This window comes from Vespula pensylvanica, chromosome 9 (genome assembly GCF_014466175.1).
Source record: "Vespula pensylvanica isolate Volc-1 chromosome 9, ASM1446617v1, whole genome shotgun sequence".
Lineage (NCBI taxonomy): Eukaryota > Metazoa > Arthropoda > Insecta > Hymenoptera > Vespidae > Vespula > Vespula pensylvanica.
The window spans coordinates 2,329,589-2,355,110 of record NC_057693.1 but is presented as its reverse complement, the minus strand read 5'-3'; the positions used below and the strand labels follow the sequence as shown (position 1 = coordinate 2,355,110).

Below are 25,522 nucleotides of genomic sequence, written 5' to 3'. Positions count from 1 at the left end.
GATTATGTTCGTTGATTTTTTATTATTAAAAATGAAAAATGTAAAAGTTTTATCGTGCCGCATCGTGCGTGCGTCTGTGTATATGTACACACACACACACACACACACACACACACACACACACATAGATATTTATTTATATATATATTTATATATATTTTACATATATATATATATATATATATATATATATGTATTCATATATACGTTTGCGTTATCTCCTACATATGTAACACTTGTGAGTCAACATAGTAACGGAGAAGAACAAAGAAACATAAAGTAATGCATTGAAAGATGACGGGTTGTTGGCTCGATCGCGATTCTTATCCGACATTTAGCCGAAAAAATAGAACATCATGCACGATTAGGTCTATCTATAGTCTTTTATGGTTTATTTCAAGTAGCTGACGAAACTTGCTTCCGCGTTGCATCAGTCTAACGATAAATGCCGTCGTTGTTTACCGATCGTTGATAATGATGAACGTCTTTAAATCTTTTTTTTCTTCTTTAGAAAAGACTGAACCTGACTCTTGACAAAATAACAGCGATATCCTTAATTTACGTGAAATAGTACGACATCCGTTGTTTTCGCATACTCGCGACATATATGTATGTATGTATGTATGTATGTATGTATGTGTGTGTGTGTGTACACGTGTGTATTAAAAGATTCGTGTTTTCGAAAGATGCGACTCAATTCGAGATATCACCAATTCATTTATTTTTAAATTATATCTCATATTTTTCTGCGATCTAACGTGAAAATGAGTCGTGTTCGATAAGAAGAAATTTATTTAAAGTTCATGCCGATAGGCAGACGACTCTCTTCCCCTCTACCGTTTCCTCCCCGTTTCACGGACCTCCCGTTGAAGTATCGTTTCTAGCTTCGTATCGAGCGAATGTAGTTATTTACAATGGAAAAAAATTCGCGTAGGGTGCGTGTATGGACCTTCCTTCTTCTTTGGAAATACTCCATCTGCGTTTCTCTTTATGAAACTTCGAAGGGTCCTCCCCTTCGTCCGCCCTATACCCTCTCTTTTTTAACTCGACACCGAGAAACGTACTCGGAAGAATCTTTTCGCTCGTTTATACTCGCCAGTCGAGTTTCCAACGTATACATAATACGTATGTGTAAGTATGTCGTAACATTTGAGAAGGGGAGCGGGGTGAAAATAAGAACGTAAAACTTTAAGTGAGTAGTCGTGGTACGAGAGGAAGGATAGAAGGGTAGGAGAGGAGGAAAGGGAGAAAGAGAAAGAGGTGGTTTAGTTCGTTCGAAACAGAAAGAACGATTTTATTTCACTGCCGAAAAGACTTGGTGGTATCTATCTATCTCGAGTTTGTTTACGAACGTGCTTGTTTACGACGAAATATACGCGAATGAAAGCCTCGAAATGCTTTGCAGATAACTCGAGTGCATTTCTCAAGCTCCACAAGCTGCGGTGCTTGTTTTCTTTTTTTTTTTTTTTTCTTTTTCTTTTTGTTTATTTTTGCTTTTTCTGTTTTCTTTTTTTTTTTTTTTCATATATTTCGAGCATCGAGAGATTCGCCAATTTTCGTCATCGAAGTTTGGCAAAGTACCAAACATTTTCTTCTCCTTGTAACCGTTTGAACGATCGATCGTTATTCCCCCATGGAATTTTTCTTGATACTCTACCCCTTGCTTTTTTAGATTTTTCAGAGAGAGAGAGAGAGAGAGAGAGAGAGAGAGAGAGAGAGAGAGAGAGAGAGAGAGAGAAGAAAAGAATCAAAGAAGTTTAAATTTCAAATCATCGCGGAAAGATACACGTGATTTTTATCTCAAGCAACTTTTATCAAACGTCGTCCTGAAATATATCATTAAAGATAACAGCGTCCTTCCGTTGTTACCATTATTATCGTTTTGCGTGTACCTGGTTGCACGCAAGGACGCCCTGATAAGCAAAAAGCTTCTAATAATATACGATTACACATATGTTTCTATATTCTCCACTCTCTCTCTCTTTCTTTTATCTTTTTTATTTCTTCTTTTTTTTTAAGATATTAAGATGAAATATTTGAAGAAAACCGATCTCTCAAAATATTCGCTTTCTCTATCTATCTTTTCATTTCGTGATAATTCTGAGCGTACATCTTATGTACATTCACACCTATATACGTATAATGCATTAGCACGTGCATTTTTTTTTTCTTTTTTTTTTTCTCTCTCTCTCTTCTTTTTTAAACGAATCGATTTGCTCCGTAAACATCGTTATCTGCCGCAAACCTCGAGTTTGAGTTTGAACGAGCTAAAGAGATTGGTATAGTCACGTGGAGGGTGCTTATTGCAACACTTATCATCCCTCTATTGTTGTAAATAATCTAATCAACGTCGTAACGCCACGTGACGTTCGTATTCTTAAGAAAAAAAAAAAAAAAAAAAAAAAAATACTAATAATAATCCAAACGATGTGCTATCGTCTTCCTCGCTTATTTCTTTTCGCAGCCTAATTTTTAATGTTCGAGTCTTATAAGGGTAAACTCCGTAGTCAAGATACCGTGAAAAATCGCGAAAGCGAAAAGAGAGTGCTGACTAAGAACGCTCCGAAGCAAATTATAAGATGTAAGAGCACGATAGGCTTCTAATATCGACAGGGAAAAAGTTCTTCGTATATTACTACCGATCTAACGCGTTCGAGAGATCGAGCTCAAGTTGTTTGCTATCGTTCGATCTTTCTTTCTTCGATCTCGTCGTCTCTTGCGATCGAGTAAGAGAAAACAAGAATCGATTAGAAATCAGCGACTATATGTAACACTTATACTATAACTATGTATACGTATACGCATACGCATACGTATATAACGTAATATACGTTGATATATTCACAATTGATTATCGCACACGATATTTTGACTCGTTGTTTACTGTTACTTTTTAAATTATGCTTGTCATCGATGATGCAGCTAGGAAATAATTATATCGTAATAAGTTGATAACTTTTATTATATATAAAACGTTTTTCGTTGTTGTTGTTGTTGTTGTTTTTTTTTTTTACAATCGAACGTATAAGTATGTTTTGTTATTATAATTAATTGCACTTTCTTTTTTAATGAAAAGAATTAATGGAAAAAGAAAAAAAAGAAAAAAAATATTAAAAAAAAAGTTTGGAGGCGCCGGGCATCGATCCCGGTACCTCTCGCATGCTAAGCGAGCGCTCTACCATCTGAGCTACGCCCCCGTGATACAATACTACAGTAAATCAATGTTTATCCGATAAATTATCTGATTTCTATCTCATGTGGATCGTATCTAGTTTCATTTCGATTTCTTTGTCACGCGGCAAGCACAAGTATAATTCATTTACGAAATGTATACCGACGCACAGAGGGGTGATCGAGAAATCGTTATGATGTAAATTAATTGTATATCTCTATCTGTACATTTCGCACGTTGTAACGTTATTTCGTTGAAAATAATTAATTAAGATTACGTTACGTTGTCGCTATTATCATAACAAATTTCCCCGGTAATGGTTTATCATTTCTAAATAAAATCTTTAAACCGTGTCAGATCGTTGCACTTAGCAACTAGTTGGACGGAAGTGACGCAACGGCGCGCTGCAGCTGTGCTCTTTTACATTATACATCGAATATGGCGTGACTTTCTTTTCCAACGTTTCACGCTGACCCCTAGTCCGACGTGTTGCTTTTTAAATGTACTATAATGTACATGCAAGTACACATAACCAGATTGATTCTACTGTTTAAATCAATTCTTTGGAAAATTTTTTATCTTACAATCGCAATCACGTCTATCATCGGAGAACGATAAGATTTTAATAAATAATTATTAAAAATTGCGACAGTATCGAAGAATCGATATCGAAGACGATATCTTTCGGAATTCTGACAGTCTAATCTAAATAATGTATATGCAAGTACAGATAGATAAATAGATGATATATTTTAAATCGATTCATAGAAAAATTCTGTATCCTTTATTCAAAACCTGCTGCTTTATCCAAAAACGATAAGATTGTAACGAATAATTATTAAAAATCGATATGGGAAACGATATCTTTTGAAATTTTAATTTTCTAATCAATAATGTATATACAAATATAAATAGATCAATAGATCATATATTTGATATCAATCCATAGGGAAAGTCTGTATCCTTTATTCAAAACCTGCTACTTTATCGAAAAATGATAAGATTGTAACGAATAATTATTAAAAATCGATATAGGAGACGATACCTTTTGAAATTTTAATTCTTTAATCAATAATGTATATGCAAAGTAGAGATATATAAATAAATCATACGGTTAAATCGATCCTTCGAAAAATTCTATATCCTTTACTTACAATTTACTACTTTATTCAAAAACTATAAGATTTTAATGAATAATTAGTAAATATCACGTCGGTGATCCAAGCATCGATGTCAGAAATGATATTTTTCAGGATTCTGATTTCCTAATTAACTGTTTATAATAATGTATAATTAAGTAGAGATACGTTAATAGATCATACTTTTAAATCGATGTATCAGAAAATTCTATATCCTTTATTCATAATCTACTGTTTTATTTCAAAACGATAAGATTTTAATGAATAATGAGTAAATATCATGACAGTGTCCAAGCGTCTCGTATCGGAAACGATATCTTTCGGGATTCTGATTCTTTAATTAATAATATATATTAATAATATATATAGTACAAGTACAAATACATAATAGATCGATTCTTAGGAAAATTTTGTATCTTTCAATCGTACTCGCGTCTATTATCCAAGAACGATAATATTTTAATAAATAATTGTTAAAGATAATAATTATTAAATAGTATCGAAAAGTCTATATGCTAGACATTATTCGGGATTCTTACTTTTTTTATTAATTTTTAATAATATATGAGCAAGTACGGATACATAAATAGATTATAGGTTTAAATCGATCCTCCAGAAAATTTTTGGGAAAATTGTGTATCCTATAATCGTACTCGTACTTATTATTCGAGAACGATAAGATTTTAATAATTAATTATTAATAATGATGACAATATCGATTAATAATGATGTCGATATCTTTCAGGATTCTAACTCTAATCAACTATAAATGTTCATAATAATGTATATGCAAATACAAATATATAGATCATATCTCTAAATCGATATTTCAAAAAATTCTGTATCTTATACTGGCAACCTGCTGTTTTATTCAAAAAAGATAAGATTGTAATGAATAATTATTAAAATTTACGACAGTATCGAAGAGTCGATATCGGAGATGATATCTTTCAGGATTCTAATTCTCTAATTAATAATTAATATATGTAAATATAGATATATACATAAGTCATATCTTTAAATTGGTATTTCGGAAAATTCTGTATTCTATATTCGCAATGTCTTGCTTTATTCGAGAATGATAAGATTTTAATGAATAATTATTAAAAATCAGGATAGTCTTTCTATCGTAGAATCGATATCACAGACGATATCTTACTCTCGAAGATTGGATTCTTAATCTCGTTTATAACTTTACAATCATCTCTAATTCATGATCTCTCGACTATTTTCCTTGAGACATTCCTAGTACATTTTTTTTGTTTACATTGAATTGGAATATTATCAACTATATATATATATATATATATATATATATATATATATATATATATATATACACGTGTGTGTATGTGTGTATGTGTGTAATTCTATTGTCCATCTTAACGACGAATTTGTGAGTCTATTTATTCGCAAAAAAAGAATAGTCTTGTTATCAATGCTTCTGATTCAGTCGTAAAACTATCTTGAGCATGCTTTCACGTACCGTTGTCATCGTCGTAGTCGTCGTTGTTGTCGTTGTCGTTAATTTACAAATCATTTATATGTACGCACGTTTTTCTTTTTCATTTACGATATTTAATGTCTGAAATAAAGATTAAATTGAACCGTAAAAATTTAAAAGAAAGAAACAAGAAAGAAAAATCGTATTTTGCGAGTAAATCATTTCTTCGTTCTTCATCGATCGTAAAAACGTGCTTCCAAGAAAACTCAGAAACTCTTCACCGATTACCAACTCGATTTTTTCATTCGACGATCCATATCAGGATCGATCTCAAAGTGTTGGTACTTTACTGTACTTTATAGATCAGCGAAGCGAGATGTTTTCTTTTATTTTATTTTTGTCTCCTTATTTTTTCTTTTTCTTTTCTTCTTTTTTTTTTTCTTTCTTTTTTTATTTTGTTCGAGAAATTACGCAAGAGAACTACTCTTGCCTTCCTTCTTTCCTTCATTCGTCTCCCTCTCGGAGTCACTGAGAAAACCGGCCTCCTCAAGGTTCTCGCTTTTTCTTTGTCGACATCGGCTGCTGTACACTCCTGAACATTTTTCCAATTCGATGTTCCATTCCCTCTCTCTCTTTTTCTTTCGCTATCTCTATCTCTATCTCTGTCTTTCTCTTTATCGTTATTATGTTGTTATTGCTAATACTATTTTTTGCTTGTTACTACTATCATGTAATTTTATCTCTTTTTCATGAAACTGAGACTAAAAATATGTATGAAATCTGGTATCTCTCTCTCTCTCTCTCTCTCTCTCTCTCTCTCTCTCTCTCTCTCTCTCTCTCTCTTTCTATCTATCTCTATCTTCTTGTGTCATCCATTATTTGTCCTACGTCCTTCGCAAAAGAAGAAGGAGAAAAGAAAAAAGAAAAAGAAAAAAGAACGCGTAGAGTTGCACGACGATACCGTGTATTATTTTTAACGATGATCCGATCGCCCTATCGCGAGAGGCCGCGCAACTTCTTTACCTTTCTCGTGTAGAATATGTACATAAGTCGCGTGCTGGCTTTTACGTAATCGTATCGATCTTGTCTCGATCTAGTGGAAAATTGTAGGTAATTCTTTCCTTCGTTTGGCCCCTTTATAAAGATTTATAACGATTTATTTTAATTACGAATCGAATTTCTAACGAAAGGGGGTGGTGGTGGTAGTGGTGTATGAGGAGGAGGTGGAGGAGGAGGAGAAGAAGGAGAAGAAGGAGAAGGAGAGAGCAGGCAGAAACAGAAGCAGAAGTAGAAGCAGAGGTGGAGGAAGAGGAAGAGGAGGAATAGGAGGAGAAGGAGGAGGAGGAGGAGGAGGAGGAGGAGAACGGTGATTCGTGGACTTAAGAAGAAAGAGAAAGAGAAAGAGAAGGAGGAGGTAGAGAAGGTGGAGGAGGTGGAGGTGGTGGAGGTAGAGGTGATTTCCGAGCGACGAAGCTTATAATAGCATATGGCAGTGCTGTAACGAGAGGCGCTTTCCCGAGCGTTGACCTCTTCGCGCTTCCAACACTAACCTCGCCCAAGTAGTCGCTCCCGAGAATACAAAATAACAGAAACTTTACGGTTGTTCGTCGTAGCGTTCGAAGGATCGACACGATCGACTACGATCTTCGTGGAAAAATCATTCGACTCTCTCTTTCTCTCTCTCTCTCTCTCTCTCTCTCTCTCTCTCTTTGTCTCTCAGTCGTCATTTTATTCGTCGTTTCAACCAGGTAGATTTATTCTCATCCGTAATAACCCTCTTTCGTAAATGGTCTTTTATTCGTTGAAAGAAAGAAAGAAAAAAAAGAAAAATATGAGTATCAGAGAAAGATTCAAGAAATGTCATGTCCTTCCATCTCGCGTTTCGTTCCTTTTACAATTTACAGGCGAACGCGCACGATCAGAGTCGTTATCCTTGGTGGCTTTAAAATCTGAAATCTACACTCTAGCGATTAGAGCCAGCTGTTGTTTCGAACGTAATCAAATATGTCGTCCAACGTTAGAGACTCTCTACTGATTTGCGAGTTCGATCGTCGAAGAACTCTCTTGTTGTCGAGGTCAGGATATTATAAACTCTTTTAATACTCGTTTCGCGATACCCTATACGCGTAGATTTATGACGCAGAGAATTTATCATCGTGTTAAAGATCTAATTAGAAGGAAGAGAGGGAAATAATTAGAGAGAAATTATCTTTCGTGCGTCCTTAAATATAACCCTTGAGAATAAAGGGTCAATGGAAAGGAATTTTCTTCGTTAGAATTCTTCTTTCTTCCTTTCTTTCTTTCGTTTTCTTTTCTCCCCCGAAAAGAATATCTTTCCTTTTTAAACAACATCTATTCTTATCAAGAAAATTAATTTTTTCATATTTTATTAACATATATCAATAAATATTACTTATGACATTATATTAATATAGCGTTATATTGAATTAATAAATATTATATATATATATATAATATATAATTATATAAACATATATTAAATAATTATATAAGAAACTTTTATTTTTATTATTTGTTTCACAAAGTTTCCCCTAAGGACGAGATAAGAAGCTTAGAAAGACATGTCAGCTGCGATCGATCAATGGCAGGTAAATGTTGTGTAGGTACATCGTCAACATCGTCGATCGTTGCGTCATCCAATTCTTCCTTCCTATTCGCGAAGATGGTGCGCTATCAATCCTCTCGGTCGCTGTTTTTAATGACATTTGGACGATTAGGATTCGACACGATAGTTTTGAGAGAACCAAGAGACACGATAGGGGATATTACGAGGAAATGAGACATCGAATAAATGCTCGATAAACGTTCCACCTCCATTGCTCTGTTACATCCTAAGAAATGACGTTGATATTTTTAGGTCGGTTAATACCTCTGTTGCTAAGGCATCAGCTGATCGAGCCGGTTGCTCGTACACTTTCAGTGCCGTATATTTCTAATCTTTTATTTTCATGTTTCATTATAAACCATTAATCGGATTGAAATCATTTCATATTCTCATCTTATGGTAATATTTTGTATTGGAGTGGGAGTGGGGGGTGGGGGGTGAGTAGTGATGAGAGTGAGGTTAGGTGGGGCGAGGTTAAGTAAAAGAAAAGAAAAAGAAAAGAAAAAGAAAAGAATTAAAAACGAGAAAAATAAAGAGAAAAGAAAAACGAAGAAAAAGAAAAGAGTAGCCCTTTAAATAGTTTAACATTTAAAGATAAAAGAAGGAGGGAAGGTTTCTTTGTGTGATGCTCTGGAAACGTAAGAGCGTGTACGACACTGTCGACCAATGACAAGAGCGAAAAGCCGGCTCTTTCCCACCACCGGTAGCTTTTTCTTCCCCCACTCTCGTACAAGCCGGCCAGATGATCGCTCGACACGAGCGTACGGCATCGAGCCGTCGTCCGGCGTCAGTTAGCAACCGGCTCTTACAGGAACATGACACGACTTTTGAATCGTTAGTCTCGCTTAACTCGTGATGTTCAGTGTAACTTGATTCTTTTATATTCTCGTGTTCCTAAGTCTCTTACTTAATCCAGTTGTTGCAAATTATTTTATTAATATTTCATTTACAATCTCCTTCCTCTGCGACTCTCCGTTTATTTTCCTCCTTCTTTTTTCTCTCTTTCCATTTTTTTTTTTTTTTTCAAATCTATCTCCCTTTTTCCCTTCTCTCTTATTCTCCTTCTGTCCGAATCCAATCGAGTTTCTCTATTATTTATTAGCGAAAAGTTAAGACGATCGATATTTTCTCTTCTTCTTCGTTTCGATAAATATCCTTTTGTTTGTTTCTTGTTTTCTTTCTTTCTTTTTTTTTCTTTTTTTTTTTTAAATATTCGTTTCTCATAATATCGCATCTCTTTCCTTCCCGTTTGAAAGTAAACGAAATAGAAAGAGCAAGGAAAAATCGGTAAAACGCGACGAAACGCGTGGTTCGTAATCAGTCTGTGATATTATTATGACTGGTAACTATTTATCGTCGTCGATATTCCTCGAGAGTGACGAATTAAGGACGTGTCACGGTAAAGGCAGGCCGAACGTGAAAACTCTGCGGTGATTTTCTATCGAAGAAGCGAACGAAAAAATCCTTGCTGTTAAGAAGAGGACGCAATCCGACTTCGCTCTCTTCGTCTTTTTATCTTTGTTTAAATTTTTTTTTTTTTTATTACACGCATCTCTTTAAACTTCGTCTTTAAACTTTCTCGTAATAATAATCCGAGGAAGATAAAGAACGAGTGAGGAGGAGAGATAAAGAGAAAGAAAGACAGAAAGAAAGACGAACGTCATCGTCATCATCATCATCGTCATCATCATCATCTAGTCGACTTTTTCTAAGCAAGCCGATCGTCTTTCGTGTATATCTAGTGTAATTTATTAAAATCAAACAAAATTCCTGTCGCACACGAGAACGAATTCTGCCAGGAAGCGGATACTATCGCTTATCTTGGTGGTGCCGTCAAAATGGGACAAATTGGAAATGATGTAAGTTCTTTTATTCTATATTCGCTTTTCTTTTCATTTCTCTCTTTTTTTTTCTTCTCCTCCTCCATGTTTTCCATTCATTATCTATTTTCCTTCGAGACCGAAATTCGATTAAGAAATGAATACTGAAATTTATCGAAGAATATTTACTACCCTCTTTCTCAGATATACGATTGAAATCTTAAAAAAAAAAAATTGTTCTGCATACTCGAGATTTGCTGAGAACGACGTATTTTATGTATTTTGTGTGTGTATATATATATATATATATATATATATATATATATATGTATGTATGTATATACGCGTGTACGCTTTTTGGTGATCCACGAACGTGGCTCTGTATATAGGTCTTATGTTAATTTAGAAAATCGAATCGTCTCGAGCAGCGGTCATAGAGTTCGATCAAATATATTTTACTTTGGAGTTCACGTTTACGAGATCTTTGATAGATCGTCTTACCGCGTGTAGTACTACGATCGAAAGATTTCGATCGTAGCTTTACGAAAATCTCCTTTTCTTTTCTTTTTCTTTCCTTTCTTTTGGTTTTTAACACGTAGAAATAAGCCACGTGTGAAATTAATCCGTCTCGTTAGAAATTCGAAGACGTTACAAGATCTTTATAGAATCATCGGTAAAAATAGAGTAAGCAACATCCCACGAGGAAAAGAAGCCGCAGATTTGTAGAAATAGTTCTTACGTTAGACAGAGAGCAAAGTAAAATAAAGAAAGGGAAAGAGAACATGCGTATTGAACGATAGAGTTGGAACAAATTGCACTCTTTAAGGACAACGAAAAATAAGAAAAAAGAAAAAAGGAAAGCTTTGTTGAAAAATTTGTTCGATCACCGAAAGAACCGTTCCACCTGTTCGCTCGATCGAACGTCGATAAGCACTTTGGCTACGTGCATACACACACGTACGTTTCATTTTCGTTGTGTTTATTAGGTATACTTCCCAGATACGATAATTCCACTCGACTGAATATGTGGCACACGGTGATTAATTTCATTCAAATAAAAATATCTCGACGCGTGGTAGGTTCTCAGCGAGTTATCGCAACGGATACGAGCGAGTTAAATAGCTCGATCGTACTTCGAAGCCACCCGTTGCGAAAATTATAACGAGTCTCAATCGATCTACCAATGAAAATGCTTTTCTGCTTTGTCTAGTTCTTTTATTTTTCTATATATATATATATATATATGGAGGTATAACGAGATATCTTTAATACACTGTGACATTCTATTAGAATATTAGACGGTATTTTAAACGAATCTAAAACTTGTCTCATTCCCCAGCGGATATTATTAATTTTCTTGTCAAAATTATATATCTCCGGATCGTACGCGGCACTTTTGACGCACTCGCATATATTCGAGTTAATAGATAGTATACTTGAACTATTTATATTTGTAACCTTTTTTCTGTCTCTCTCTCTCTCTCTCTCTCTCTTTTTCTTTCTTTCTTTCCTACTTCTTTTTTCTTTTTTTCTTTCTTTTTTTTTTTTCTTTCCTTCTAATGTATGCAGATTATAGTCGATGTTTACTATCTTTATTATTTAAAATTCATAAAAATGTCGTGACTCATAGTTACCGAACTAATAATATTTGTGGTTGTTACTAACTATTTATTTAATAATCGTGACTCACGTTCACGTAAACGAGATCGGACTTTTATATTTAAAACTTTTTCTCAAGATCATTTCTAAATTTCATCGAAATTTTACGGAACTAAACGTTCGACAACAAAGTCCATGTAGATTTAACTCTGTTATCACGTTGCATCATCTTCGAAGTAACCTTGCTATTGCCAGAAAAAAATTAAGTATATCGTTGTAAGCCTCGTCTGGTTCAAGCGCCGATAGCCACGCAAGAAATTGTCGATGCAGTTTACGTCACTCATGATGCAATCGTGTTTTAAAGCCAACAAGATGCTAAGAACAACAATGCTAGCGATTCTAGTAGCATCTCGGCTAAGGACGTGCTCTGATCGATATTCTCCGTGATTGCCGATGATCCGACATGACTTTTTTTTTACATCTCGTTATTATATAATTTTTATAATTTTAAGATAAGTCAATGATCATGGAAACATGTGTTATCGATATATATATATATATATATATATATATATATATATACATATGTATTATTTATATTTTATATAATATATATAAAATATAAAAATATTAATATATATAATATAAATATATGTATAATATAAAAAATTATAATATATATAAATAAAATATTATACACACACACACACACACACAAAGCATGCACGATGTACGTACGCACGACATCGAAATGGATTACGAAACTGAACGCATTACTTATATCTTCTTTACTTGTGTCACATCTATGTAAGCACACTACTCGTCATCCATTAAATGCGAATTTTACGTATAACGAACGAGAATACCGGTTTAGCCAATTTCCGTCGAATTCACATCGACTAGATTGTTAAATTTCATCACCAGTTTATCGTTTACAAGATTTGTGTGTGTATGTGCGTGCGTATATGTACCTATAAGTACGTATATATATTCTACATTGTATATATAATCGAATCGGCACTTTACCAATCCATTGGACGTTAAGCGACGATTCGTGTTTGGTCACGATCGTGACCAACAATTTTATGCACAGCACACGTTTCGTCGTTAGACATTGGTCTAGCGTTGTAACGTCTCGTGAATCATTCAATTCCCACATGAATTTTTAACAATGTAACGTTGGATTTTAAACTTATACATGTTTACATTTTTATCGATTTTTCTTTTTCTTTCTTTCTTTCTTTCTTTCTTTTTTCTCGTCGATGTTTTCTTTTTATTTTATTTAATCTTCTCTGTTTATATTTTTGTGTTGGATTTTTCTCTTTTCTTTTTTTATTGTTTATCTGTTTTATTTAAATTTCGAGTAAATATCAACGATTCGTAATACACTCTGCTGTTTCTCTCTCTCTCTCTCTCTCTCTCTCTCTCTCTCTCTCTCTCTCTCTCTCTCTCTCTCTAAAAATCTCTTAAAATAATATCTTGATGATGTAAGAAAGGAGAGGAAAGAGAAGTTTCTGTCTCTTTCTTTTAAATTGCACGATGACGACAAGGATGACGACGTGACGACGACGACGACGACGACACGATTAGGGTGAGAACAAAGAAAAACCGAGAAGGGTCGAAAGAAGCCGAGTTGTTGCGTCAGATTCGTCGCCTTTTCTCTCTCTTTTCTTCGAGTAGTTTTACGTATAGCCTTCGAAATCGACAGATGCTACTACTGTTGTATCGCTATACTTCATGTTTACTTGTTAAACTTATGTCAAGAACGAGAAAGAGATACTACGAGAGAGAGAGAGAGAGAGAGAGAGAGAGAGAGAGAGAGAGAGAGAGACGTTTTTATATTTCTTCTTCTGTCTCTCTCTTTTTCTTTCATTCTCTATCGCTCTTTCTCTTTCTCTCAGTTTCTACATTCGTCGGAGAAAGGGGCGAAACGTATCGTTTACGTTTACACAGAATAAGTGATCTTTCGTCATATGTAATCATAAAAACATTTTGACCTCGCGAACGTTATCTATTTTTTTTGCTCTCTCTCTTTCTCTCTGTCTCTCTCTCTCATTCTCATCATTGAGTGTGTATGTAATTTAAAGTCTGGTGTATGGTAGGTGATATGTAATACACAAGTGTGTGTGTGTGTGTGTGTGTGTAATTTAAACTCTGGTGTATGGTAGGTGATATGTAATACACAAGTGTGTGTATGTGTTTGTGGGCACGGAGTGTGTGACTCACATGTATGTATAATATGTGTATGTATGTATGTATGTTTGCTATATATATATATATATATATATATATATATATGGCGTGTACGTAGTATCTTCTCGTCTCGCGTCATTAATTCAAAAGAGAAAAGTTCTTTTTTTCTTCTCTCTTTTTTCATTTTTTTTTTCTTCTTTTCTTCTCACTTATCGAAAATAATCATCGCGTTTCTCTTCGATGCGTTCCTTGTGACCCACTTTCTATGTACTTTTGTCAAATTCCAAGCTAATATATACACAAATATCTACATTTCACACGAGATCGTTAACCAGCGATCGTAGATCGTTTTATCGTCGTAAAGGATTTTATTATTAGCTTCTACACGTGGATATTTCGTAAAATCAGGGCCATCGTATAATCGACGTTGATCATAAATATATCGAAGAATTTTTATATCTTCGATAAACATCGTTTTATTACATATTTTGAAGTTTACTATTAAGTTTATCTTTCGACTACAAAGTTTCAAGTATCTTCTCGATTTTTTATCTTTTTCTTTTTCTTTTTTTTTTCTTTTTTGTATAAATTATATCCCTTGAAGACATTATTTCGTGTTATAACACGAATATGTATGTATACGAGTTTTCTTAAAATCACATTGCATCCTTTCTTTTTTTTTTTTTTATATCAGATTTTGTTGAATGAGTCGTTTTCTATCTCAAACTCACGTTGATTTCCGCGTGCAAGCAATAAACAGATTTACATATTCCTATTCTCTCATTCATGAATCCGTAATTCATTCTTTACCTGTGATGTTTAGCCTTTTTACTCGAGATTACCGGATAAAGTGAAGTTTGTTTCTTTTTTCTCTCTTTCTCTCTTTTTATTTTTATTTTCTTTCTTTTTTTTTCGTTTCTTCTACGTTGGTTTGTCGCTTTCTGTACGTTCACGACCAACGAGGGAGAGTTAAAAGAAGGTAAAGAAGGGGTGGGACGAGGAAGAAGAGAATATACGCATCTTCGAAAGATTTATCGAACGAAGAATATGTTGCTTTGGGGTCCCTCTTTCCCTCCTCTCACTGTCTCTCTCTCTCTCTCTCTTTACTCTTTCCCTCTGTTCTTTACGTCGAGATCTCTCTGTAGGTCGTAAAATTGTTTTCCAAGGCAAAACCGGTTCTAAAGATCTGAGTTCTGGTTTCCAATGTTGTTTACGTGCGGTCATAGGCCGCCTTCGCTTCTCGAAGGACCTCGAATGGCCGAGGCACGTACGAATATACATACATATATACGTATGTACATACCTACATATATACGTACGTACATACATACATACGTAATACGTATATAGCTGGGTCTTCTTTACAGGTTCCCTGTCTCGACACCCTCGAGTTACCTTTTTTGTGTGCCACTGGTAAAACGACATAAAATTCTCGTCTGAATGAACGACACGCAACATTGTCGAATGTTCTTCTTCGTATTTTTTTCTTCTCCTTTTTCTTCTTTTATCACGTATCTTTTTTCTCTTTCAGTTCTTTTTCTAAGTTAGTTTGATTGCTCGTAATGGTTACGTAATGCAAATCTCCATCAGACGTCCCTTTTTTTTCGGTGTCTTCTTCGAGTTCGCAGCGTATCGAAAATTCAAAGCGCGTAGAATGTGTTCTCTGGAGTTGGTCACTGGGACAGAGAACACGAGAATGAGAGAGCATAAAGACACGAACTGTTAGAGAACGTGTAGATACTCGTTCAAACGCGTTTGGACATGTTCAGCTGTGTAAGGGGGAAAAAAAACATATAAAGAAAAAAACGAGAGAAAGAGAGAGACAGAGAGACAGAGAGAGGTTGAGATAATCGTGAAAGCGACAGAGACGGAAGATTGGATAGTGAGGTTAGGTACGGTCTTCTTTGTCACGTGGCGTACAGCCAATCGATATGCTGACAACGACGTCGAACGGACCAATCCGATGTCGGCAGTCTCGCTTGGCCTAGCTCTAACAGTGCCATCATCCACTGATAAGAAAGGGAGCATCGAACTCATGAGTTTTCTTTGTTCTCAATGCTTTAGCTTTTACCCTTCTCTCTTCTATTTCTTTTCCTCTCACCTTTCACGTTTTCTACAAAACACGGCTGCTATTGTTCTTGTTGATGTCGTTGTGTCGTTGTGTCATTGTTGATGTTGTTGTTGGGTCGTTCTACGTTCACCAGTTTCTTATTTTCTATTACTTCAATAATATATATGTATATATGTATGTATGTATTCATTCAATTTTATTAGTTTTCCATGAACAAATAAATCTACTTATACATACGTCAGTATCTACGTATGTATATACATAAATAACAGTTTCGTATATTCAAGAAAACTTTCTTATTGTCGTAATACGGGACATTACGTAATACATCGTCTGGATCCTCTGAGTATATGTTATTTCGATGTCCATCGTTCCTCTAGCTAGCAACAGAAGACACACACAGCAAACGTTGTTGCGTTTGACATTTCGATATCCTCCGTTTCTCTCGGAGTTTCTCCTCCTTTAAGACATATGCGGGCACACCCAGCTGTCCGTAATAACGACTTGGTAGAATCATCATAAGACCTTATTATAGTGATATTCTTATGTACTGTTAAAGCAAGATGTTTCCTACGGCTAATGCTAATCAGCTATCGTATTCTTCTACTTTGATCTTTCTCTCTCTCTCTCTCTCTCTCTCTCTCTCTCTCTCTCTCTTGAAAAAAAAGGAAGAAAAAAAAAGAATCAACAGATTTGTCTCCCTCGTTAAGCCCGTAAATCGATAAATTCTGATGGAGTAATATAGTTGTTATCTAACGAAGCACGTTCTTTGATAATTCGTCGTCGATAGGATAAGTCGAAAAGATTATAAGAGACCTTTCTTTCTATCGTTTTTAATATGTTTACGCGTTTCTTATAGAATTAACGAGATTTTTATATTTTTTACTTCGATTTCTTATATTTTTATATTATTCGACGTACGTTGTAGAAATTAAAAAATGTTCTCTCTGTTTCTTTTTTTTTTTTGTTTTTTTTTTCTTTTTCTTCACTAATAGTTTTCTTCATAACGACTATGATTCTTTGAAACGACACTTAAATATCGTTGCCCCGCAACGAAGGTCCACATTTAGGTCGGCCAACGCAACGCGACTCCTCTGGATCGAAAATGCACGCACACGTTAGAAAAAACTGATTTATGAATCGAGAATTTTTAAATCGAGTTCTCGATTAGATCCCTATTTCAATCGCATCTCTGTAATGGATACATCTTGTTCCTTTTTTCTTTTCTTTTCTTCACCTTTTCTACATTTACGATATCGAGAAATATTCATGTTTTATTTCGTAAATTTTAACGTAAATTTTATTCTAATGTCTGCACATGTTTGTTGATGGTAATATATTTATTTATGTAGGTATACATAACGTGTTTACGACATTGTTTGTTTGAAATCAATTAAACGAATTAATTCATTCGAATGGAACGGGTTTCTTTCCATTCCATGAGATATTCTATCATCTTTGATAGAAATGTAAGGACGTTGATCGATAAGATCTTTATCGGTACTTGATAATTATTGTACATGTATAGATTAAAGTTCGAATCGATTTCTTTCGATCTAAACAAATATATACGATAGATATCGCTTCTATTTGTATCACATTTAAAACCAAATAAATTGAAACCAAAAAGAAAGGATAAGAAATCGATCGAATTAAAACGTGGATCTATGTCGATCCGAATTGAAACAAAGACGATAATCTTATTTATGAGTAAAATTAATATCGATTGGGAATCGTTATGAAAGAACGGATTTTGCTACGGTTTCTCTCGGCGTTAATACGGATAAAGATCTTCCATACGATTCGCTCGGAAATTCGCATGCTCGCTTCACAAATACCTCAAAGAAATTTTCGACGAGAGAGAGATTGAAAATATTTATCGAACGAAACGACAAGAGATAAATCGTTTCGAGGTCAACGTATTTATTCGCATGGTATGCGACAAACAAGAGTTCTTCGATTACGAAAAAACAAAGAAAACGACAAAAAAAAAAAGAAAGAAAGAAAGAAAGAGAAAGAAAAATAGGAAAAAAGTCGTTAATTTCTTTAAAAAAGATCGAAGACTCGACAGAGAGTAATGATCCTTTAAGATCGGTATCTTTGATAAATGGATTGATACCTGAAAAGCTTTTTAGGATAAATCTTCTTTTTAGGATATGGTAAGTTTTTAATGTAAACTCACTTAAAACTCTTCCTTTAAATGTCGTATATAAGTTTATCAGAATTATCGATAAAGTTAAATGGAGGAAAGACAAAAAGAAAAGAAAAAGGAAAAAAACCAAGAAAAAAATAAAGAGAAAAGAAGAAGAAGAAAAAAAAAGAAAAAAGCAGAGCACGTTGGGGTCCTTTTCCCCGAAGATCTCTTATCGCATGGTTAGGATTTCGAAAAGAAAGGAGAAGCTTGTTGAGTGATCGTTCCCGAAGTTACGACTCCTGCTCGAAAGTTATTCTCGTACGGTAGTTTTGGACGAGGAGGTGGAGATGATGGAGGTGGTGGTAGAGGAGAAAGAGGTGATGATGATGGTGATGATGGTAGTGGTGCTGGTGGTGGTGGTGGTGGTAGTGATGATGGTGGTGATGGTAGGAGGAACGCGTGCGTCGGAAAATACGCGAGTGCGTGCGAAACCTATAAGGGAGAGAGAAACAGAAGTTATGTGCCACACGCGCGGGCCTCGTGCCAAGAGATGTTGCCAAAGGAAAGATGCTTCTCGGAAGGACGGTACTTTGCTGGCGAGCTTTTCCGAAGATGCAGCCAAGTCGCCTCCACGAGTTAATTCAGTAACACCTGTCTTCGCAGTCAAATCCGTGCCAGCTGATCGAGTTCCTCTCTCTTTCTTTCTTTCCTTCTTTCTTTCTTTCTTTCTTTCTTTCTTTCTTTTTTTCTTTCTCTCTGTCTTTCTCTATCTTTGTCTATCTCTCTATCTGTCTATCTGTTTGTCTATCTGTTTGTCTCTGTCTATCTTCATCCGTTTCTCTTTCTCTCCTCTTTTACTTTTCTTCTTTAGAATCGATCGACCGACGGACAATAGTTTTCTCTCGCTTTCGCCCTCGTTCATTCATCGTTCTAGTTTCTTTTTTCTCTTTCTCTTTCTTCACCTTCTTAACTTAAATTTGTATTTATATTTATCATTGAATTATTTATATTTGAATTTATTATTTCATCGAATATAAATTGATATTGTTCGTTATGTTTACAATTGCGTATAATATAAATCAAATAATTAATTAATATAATTGAAATTATATATAAGATTAATTTATGTCATATTATATTGTGTTAAAAAAAATTGTTAAGAGAAGAAACAAACGGTGAAATGCTTTTTCTAGGTCGATATTTAGATGATTCTCTCGTTAGATCGAGATAAATTATTCGATCGCCAACGTTCGCTCGTCTCTACCGGTTTGCGTCACACTCGGATTCGTTGTTGTTTCGTCGGCCGGAGAAAGTTGGCGCCAAGCAACGAAGTGCCTTTTGCGTTCGATTCCACGTGCGACGACGCAGGGTTGGCAACCTGTTACAAGGTCATACTCGTGTCGGTCACGGCCACGTTAAACTATCCGAACGATTTCTCATTCTCTCTTAGATTATCTTTGATAATCTCTAAATGGCCAGTTAAACTAATTGAATAATTAACCGCTACCGATTCACAAGGACCCACGCGAATATGTAATCGTTCGAACGAACGACACGTGATCGGCTACAACGTATTACGTGCTCGCGTGCACGCTCGAATAATTTATAAATATGACGATAAAAAGCAAAGCAAAAGTTTCATCTATATTATCGACGTGCACGGTTTTAGATTTTTATCATTTTTCTTAGGTCACATCCGAAAGTAAAAGATTTTTTTTGACTACGTAAGTTCGCTCGTTCGTTTGGCAGATGATGCAAGACAAACACTTGATTACGAGAGAAAAAGAAAGAGAAATAGAGGGAGTATGTGTGTGTATGAGAGAGAAAGAGAGAGAGAGAGAGAAAGAGAGAAAGAGAGAATTGACCCGGAAACCTCCTTCCGTCGTTTTCGTCGAGCGAAACGAACAAAACAAGAGGATGATGTAATTCTTAAAAAAATGAAAGAAAAAAAAAAAGAAAGAAATAAATGCGTCTTTCAGTAGTATCTTGCATCTATTTTTCGTCTCTTTTTTCTTTTTCTTTTTCTCTCTCTCTCTCTCCTTTTTTTTTTTTTTTAAGCAACAAAGAACCCGAAAGATGGATCCGTCTATTTTTAATAGTCATCTCGAGTGTTTCTCGATCGATCGATCGATCGATCTCCCATCGAATCGACGATAGCGATTAGTCTTTTTGATAAATCGAAACGATCGAGTTATATCTGGTTATCAAAACCGAGCGGTCTACCATGCGAAAACTAATTTATATTTTCGACGATAAGAAGAACAAGTATTTATCGTTAAGTCATCGAACGTTTATTTGAGATTTCGAACCGATAGATTTCCGATATTTTTGCGGCTCTTTTATTTTGTACAAATCAATTATTTCATAGAACTATACGTTTCTTTTTTCTTTTCTTTTCGTCCACAGACACGCATATTGTTGATGGATGCATTCCTTCAGAACAACAGATTGGATCATGTCTCCAGGGTAATGTCATCGCATCCCTTGTATTTAGACCACTTCCTTCGAACTCAAAATTTCATCCTTAGGGGTGATGGACCACTTCCTTACGACTACAGACATCTCATAGCCATTATGGTGAGTAAACTATTTTTTTTTCATTTCATTTTGGTTTTGTTTTTTTTTTCTTCATTTTTTTTTTTAATTTTTATTACTTATGTTGTTTTCTTACTTCGATCATTTCGTGTCAACGTGGATCGTTAGCGAGCTAGTGTGATCGACGAAGGAAATACGCTTTAACATTGTGATATGACAAAGATAACGAACAAAATATTTACGTAATTGAGCAGCTTTTTTTTCTTTCTTTTTTTTTTCGAGAGGGGGCCTATTTCTTTTTAACAAATTGAGAAATATTCGTGATAACTCTCGAAGGATTTTCTTGTCTAAAAAATTGTTTACTCGGACAAATTAATACGAGAATTCGCGTGGTGCCTCTTTTTTTTTCTCCTTTTAAATTCCGCTGATATAATACTTGTTAGATGAGTTATTATCGGTCTCGCCTTTGTCAAAGGTTATCGAGAAATCCGAGTAAATGCAACGGTAGTTTCATAATATGATGTACTGTTCTTCGCGTCGTAAAGACTAGGTTCGACCGATTTATTAGGGTAAAAAATAATCTATGTTTTCTTCGCCGATAGGAGGCCTACTTTTTGCGAGTAATAAGAGTAACGAGAAACGAAGAACGATCTTAAAACGAAAGTGAAAGCTTCTATAAGAGAATATAGCACGAAATAAATACGTTCGATGGAAACTAAATCCTCTTGTCCCTTTTAGTTCCATCGAATTTATGTTAAAGTTAGATTATTTACGTACTAAAAGAGGATGGAATTTCCGTTTTTCGTGATAACGATAAAAGGATAATTTTAGTTCCCTATGTTCGTCTCTTGTCGCAAAGTTCATTGATTTGGCACGTAGGCATTGTACTCTTTTCTCATAACGAAACTGTACGAATAGAACGAAATCGTTTTAATTCATAGAATAATATCCGATTACGTTCGAATGATTGAAATAACGTCAATATTTAAGACACACGTGCATCTGATATTGAATTTGAATACACGTGCAATATAGAGGTTTGATCGAAATTAATTTATCGACGACGATCGAGGGAAATAGTGGAAAAAGAGAGAAAAGGAAAATAGAAAATAGACGTGCATGAAAATAAATTGGAATGATCGACCGAAAAACACTTTATCTTATAGAAGGAAGAAGGGGTAAAGGGGAAGTAGACGGAGAGAGACGATAAGCGATAAGATATCTGAAAAACACCTTGTTCGCCGGTAAACATTCGATTCCGTGGCTCTATCTCGCTTCGGCAATCGTCGTTTCTTTCTATCTCTTTCGTTCTCGTGTAAGATCTTCGATGCACGCTTCGTTGAGAAAATACATCGCTCGATTGCCTGCATTTTGATCGTCGAAGCGTGAGCTTCGCTAACTTTTGTGGATAAAAGTTATCGAACTTTAGCCTTCTCATTGCCTTTCCAACGGGTTTATCGTTTAAAGGAACTTTTCTCTTGTTGACGGAAAAGTTTATATATATATATATATATATATATATATATATATATATCTGCAAACACACACAAACACATACCTACATATACATTATAATAAATATAGTGTATTTATATATATATATATATTTATATATAAATATATTCTGAATTAATTCTTTTTTTCAAAAGATTATCTTATATTTTAATTCTATCCAAGAATTATATCGAAATACTTTTTCTTTTCTTTTTCCTTTTTCTTTTTCAAAAATAATTTGACATAGTGAGCCTCATTGTCATTGCCGTTATACGTACTCTCCGACAATGACACGGTCAAATGAGTTAAATTAATATTATCGATATTTCTCGATATCGAATTTCTCCTACTTATTTATTACTTTAGCAGTCTATACGATGCTACACGCAAGATTACAATTTACGAGATGAGTCATGGAAATATTCAGACGCTTTGTGATATCGAATATTATCGGACTAGGCAAAGTATTCTTTAAATCTTTGAGCAGATATAGAGAAACTAGTGTACAGTACAAATATCATAAAAATTGGCCAATCTTACTACGACGAAATATACTTATTTAATGATCTATAAAATCGCTATTATATATCATAAAACATATTACATTTTACCGCGATCATACAAAATGCGTCTATTATCTCTACACGAAAAGAAAAAAATAATACTTATCTTTTTATTATTGTTACAATATAAACAAATCCTTTTTTCCTTTTTACTTGTAGACGTACTTCATGTAACACGATAATCTCTTTATATCTACTCAAAATATGAAAAAGTTATTCAAAGAGTGTCGGACTATTTCTATGAGTGACTATATATCTGTATCTGTATATCATCGATATATTTCTAGATATATTCGCAAACAATATATATATATACACACATATATATATATACACACACGTATATACACATACGCGTATAAATATAAATATATATATAGCTACTGTCGTCTCTTATCGCTTATCGTGTCTCTAGAGTCGATTGATCCGTTGAGTTCTCATGGTAAACACGTGTCTTGTTTGCACGTATCGCCGACGTTACTCGTATCACCTTCGCCTTTTGCACCCCTGATTCCTCCTTCTTCTCCACCTCCACCATTAGTACTTTTTCTATACGTGTATTATTTTCTTTCTGTTTTTTCTTCGTTTTGTTTTCTCTCCTTTTTTTCACGCAACACGTCAACGATATCACTTTACTATATTATGCTCGACTCAATAGATAAATTTAATGTTGCGTGTAATTTTAGGCCGCGGGTAGGCACCAGTGCAGCTATCTGATAAACCTGCAGAAGGGAGAGTTTCTTCTTCAGGGTGGTGACCCCTTGTGGCTTCAAGGTTTGAGATCGATCCCACGGAAGCTTCAAGATCTCTATGAGATCAATAAAATCTTAGCTCACAGGCCGTGGCTTCTAAATAAAACGCACATAGAGGTAAAAGTGTTATATTTTTAGAAAGTACTTGATAATTCTTTCGTTAAACAGTTACTTTATATATATATATATTTTTTATTAACGTTGTTTTTTTTTCTATTTGATTTCCTATAACGTTTCTTTATATTCGATTTCTTCAGAAACTGACCAAAGGCGCGGACAATTGGTCCTTGGCCGAAGTCGTCCATGCGATAGTCCTTTTGGCTCATTTTCATTCGTTGTCATCGTTCGTTTTCTCATGTGGAATCAACGAAGAATTGGACAACGTAACGGGCCATCATTACAAGGAAAATATACAAGACAATAGCAATAAAGTGCCACCTGCCAAAGAAAAACTTTCTAGTAGCCCCAAGGAAATACCCAATGGCGACGGCAAGACTGGTACGTTAGTAGTAATCAACAAATAGACCTACTTCTTTTTTTTCCTTTAATTAACTTTAAAACAACACTCGAGAGATTATTAAATTTTTCATATATTTTGTTATAGAAAACGTACCGTCGCCGCCATCGTCGCCTAGCATAGTTGGTGAACAAGAGGTCGGCGTGGAGACTTTAATGGAGCGAATGAAACGACTTTCCGAAAAGTCCGAGTCTTATCAAATAACGCAAGAAGAATTATCCAAAAGATTTGAAACGGTCGAAACGCAATCAGCCGAATTGGCAGCTGCACCTCAAAGAAGTAGCAGCATTCTTGATTCCGACATCGGCCTGTTCATCGACGATCCTACCTTCATATACCAAGATTTTGCTAAGGTACATCATCGATGGTTATACAACTATTATACAACGTGTCATACCCTTTTATCGATTTTTCCCATACGTTCGTGCCACGCTCCGTCAAATTTCGTTATCAAGTTATTTAACTAGCGAATATAAAACAAGAAGAAAAAAGAAAAAACTGTTCCAAGGTTGCCAACTATGAACACATAAATTTCTCTTGGTGATTCGATCGTGTTCTTTTTGCTTGCGCAACGATGAATATTTAAAAGACGATAACGTTCACATATCATTTAACTTTGCCGGCGATGGAAACAAAGAGAAAGATGAGTCAATAAAATGGCTACTCGCCTCAACCCGTATCTTCTTGTTGTTGATTCTTTGCACTTAAAAAAATAAAAAATAAAAAATAAAAAAGAAAGAAAGAAAGATAATAATAAAAAAGGGGTAAGAGAAGAAGAAGAAGAAGAAGAATTATCTCGTCTACTCTATTTTCAACGGATCCGATCATAGTCTCATAGAGTCAATAATAAGATATAGAGTATGCAAATCTCGGCTTCCCTTTAAAGCTTTCTCTTCTATTTTTAGCGAGGTCAACTGAACGACATACCGACCTTCCGCGTGCAAGACTATTCCTGGGATGACCACGGTTACTCGTTGGTGAATCGACTTTACAACGATGTGGGCAATTTCCTCGACGACAAGTTCAAGACGACTTACAATCTGACGTACTACACGATGGGTACGCATAGTAAGGTCGATACATCTCGTTTCAGACGAGCAATATGGAACTACATCCAATGTATGTTCGGAATAAGGCACGATGACTACGATTACAACGAGGTTAATCAACTCCTCGAACGAAGTCTTAAGACCTTTATCAAAAGCGCTGTCTGTTATCCGGAACGCGTTACTAAGAAGGATTACGATCGTGTCATGAGGGAGTTCAAGCACAGTGAGAAGGTATGTTCTTTTTAAAAGAAAATAAAAGATATTTATCTTATGAAAAGAAGAAGATTATTATCGTAAGGAATTCTTACGTATTACGTGGAAGACAGTTTGTCTTGGTTGTTTTTTTTTTTTTTTTCCTTTCTTTCTTTTCTGTTCTTATACAAACGTACGAAAATTATTAGTATAGTATATGAA

At 34.8% G+C, this 25,522-nt stretch overlaps 1 protein-coding gene and 1 non-coding gene across 5 annotated transcripts in view; one reads left to right on the top strand and one right to left on the bottom strand.

The window, feature by feature from the left end:
• LOC122631724 (sestrin homolog) overlaps positions 1-25,522 on the top strand; it is a 92,111-nt gene that overhangs the window by 65,102 nt on the left and 1,487 nt on the right. For 3 of the 4 annotated variants that reach the window (XM_043817753.1, XM_043817754.1, XM_043817756.1), the window contains 5 exons: positions 20,605-20,775; positions 23,477-23,659; positions 23,800-24,040; positions 24,147-24,412; positions 24,965-25,339. In XM_043817753.1, coding sequence (XP_043673688.1) covers positions 20,605-20,775; positions 23,477-23,659; positions 23,800-24,040; positions 24,147-24,412; positions 24,965-25,339 — 1,236 coding nt within the window. Of the gene's footprint in view, positions 1-9,571; positions 10,241-20,604; positions 20,776-23,476; positions 23,660-23,799; positions 24,041-24,146; positions 24,413-24,964; positions 25,340-25,522 lie in introns of those variants that run through there. The other variant, XM_043817757.1, reaches the window with a different exon arrangement.
• Trnaa-agc lies at positions 3,125-3,197 on the bottom strand. The gene has a single exon. It is a non-coding gene; the product is annotated as a tRNA-Ala (tRNA).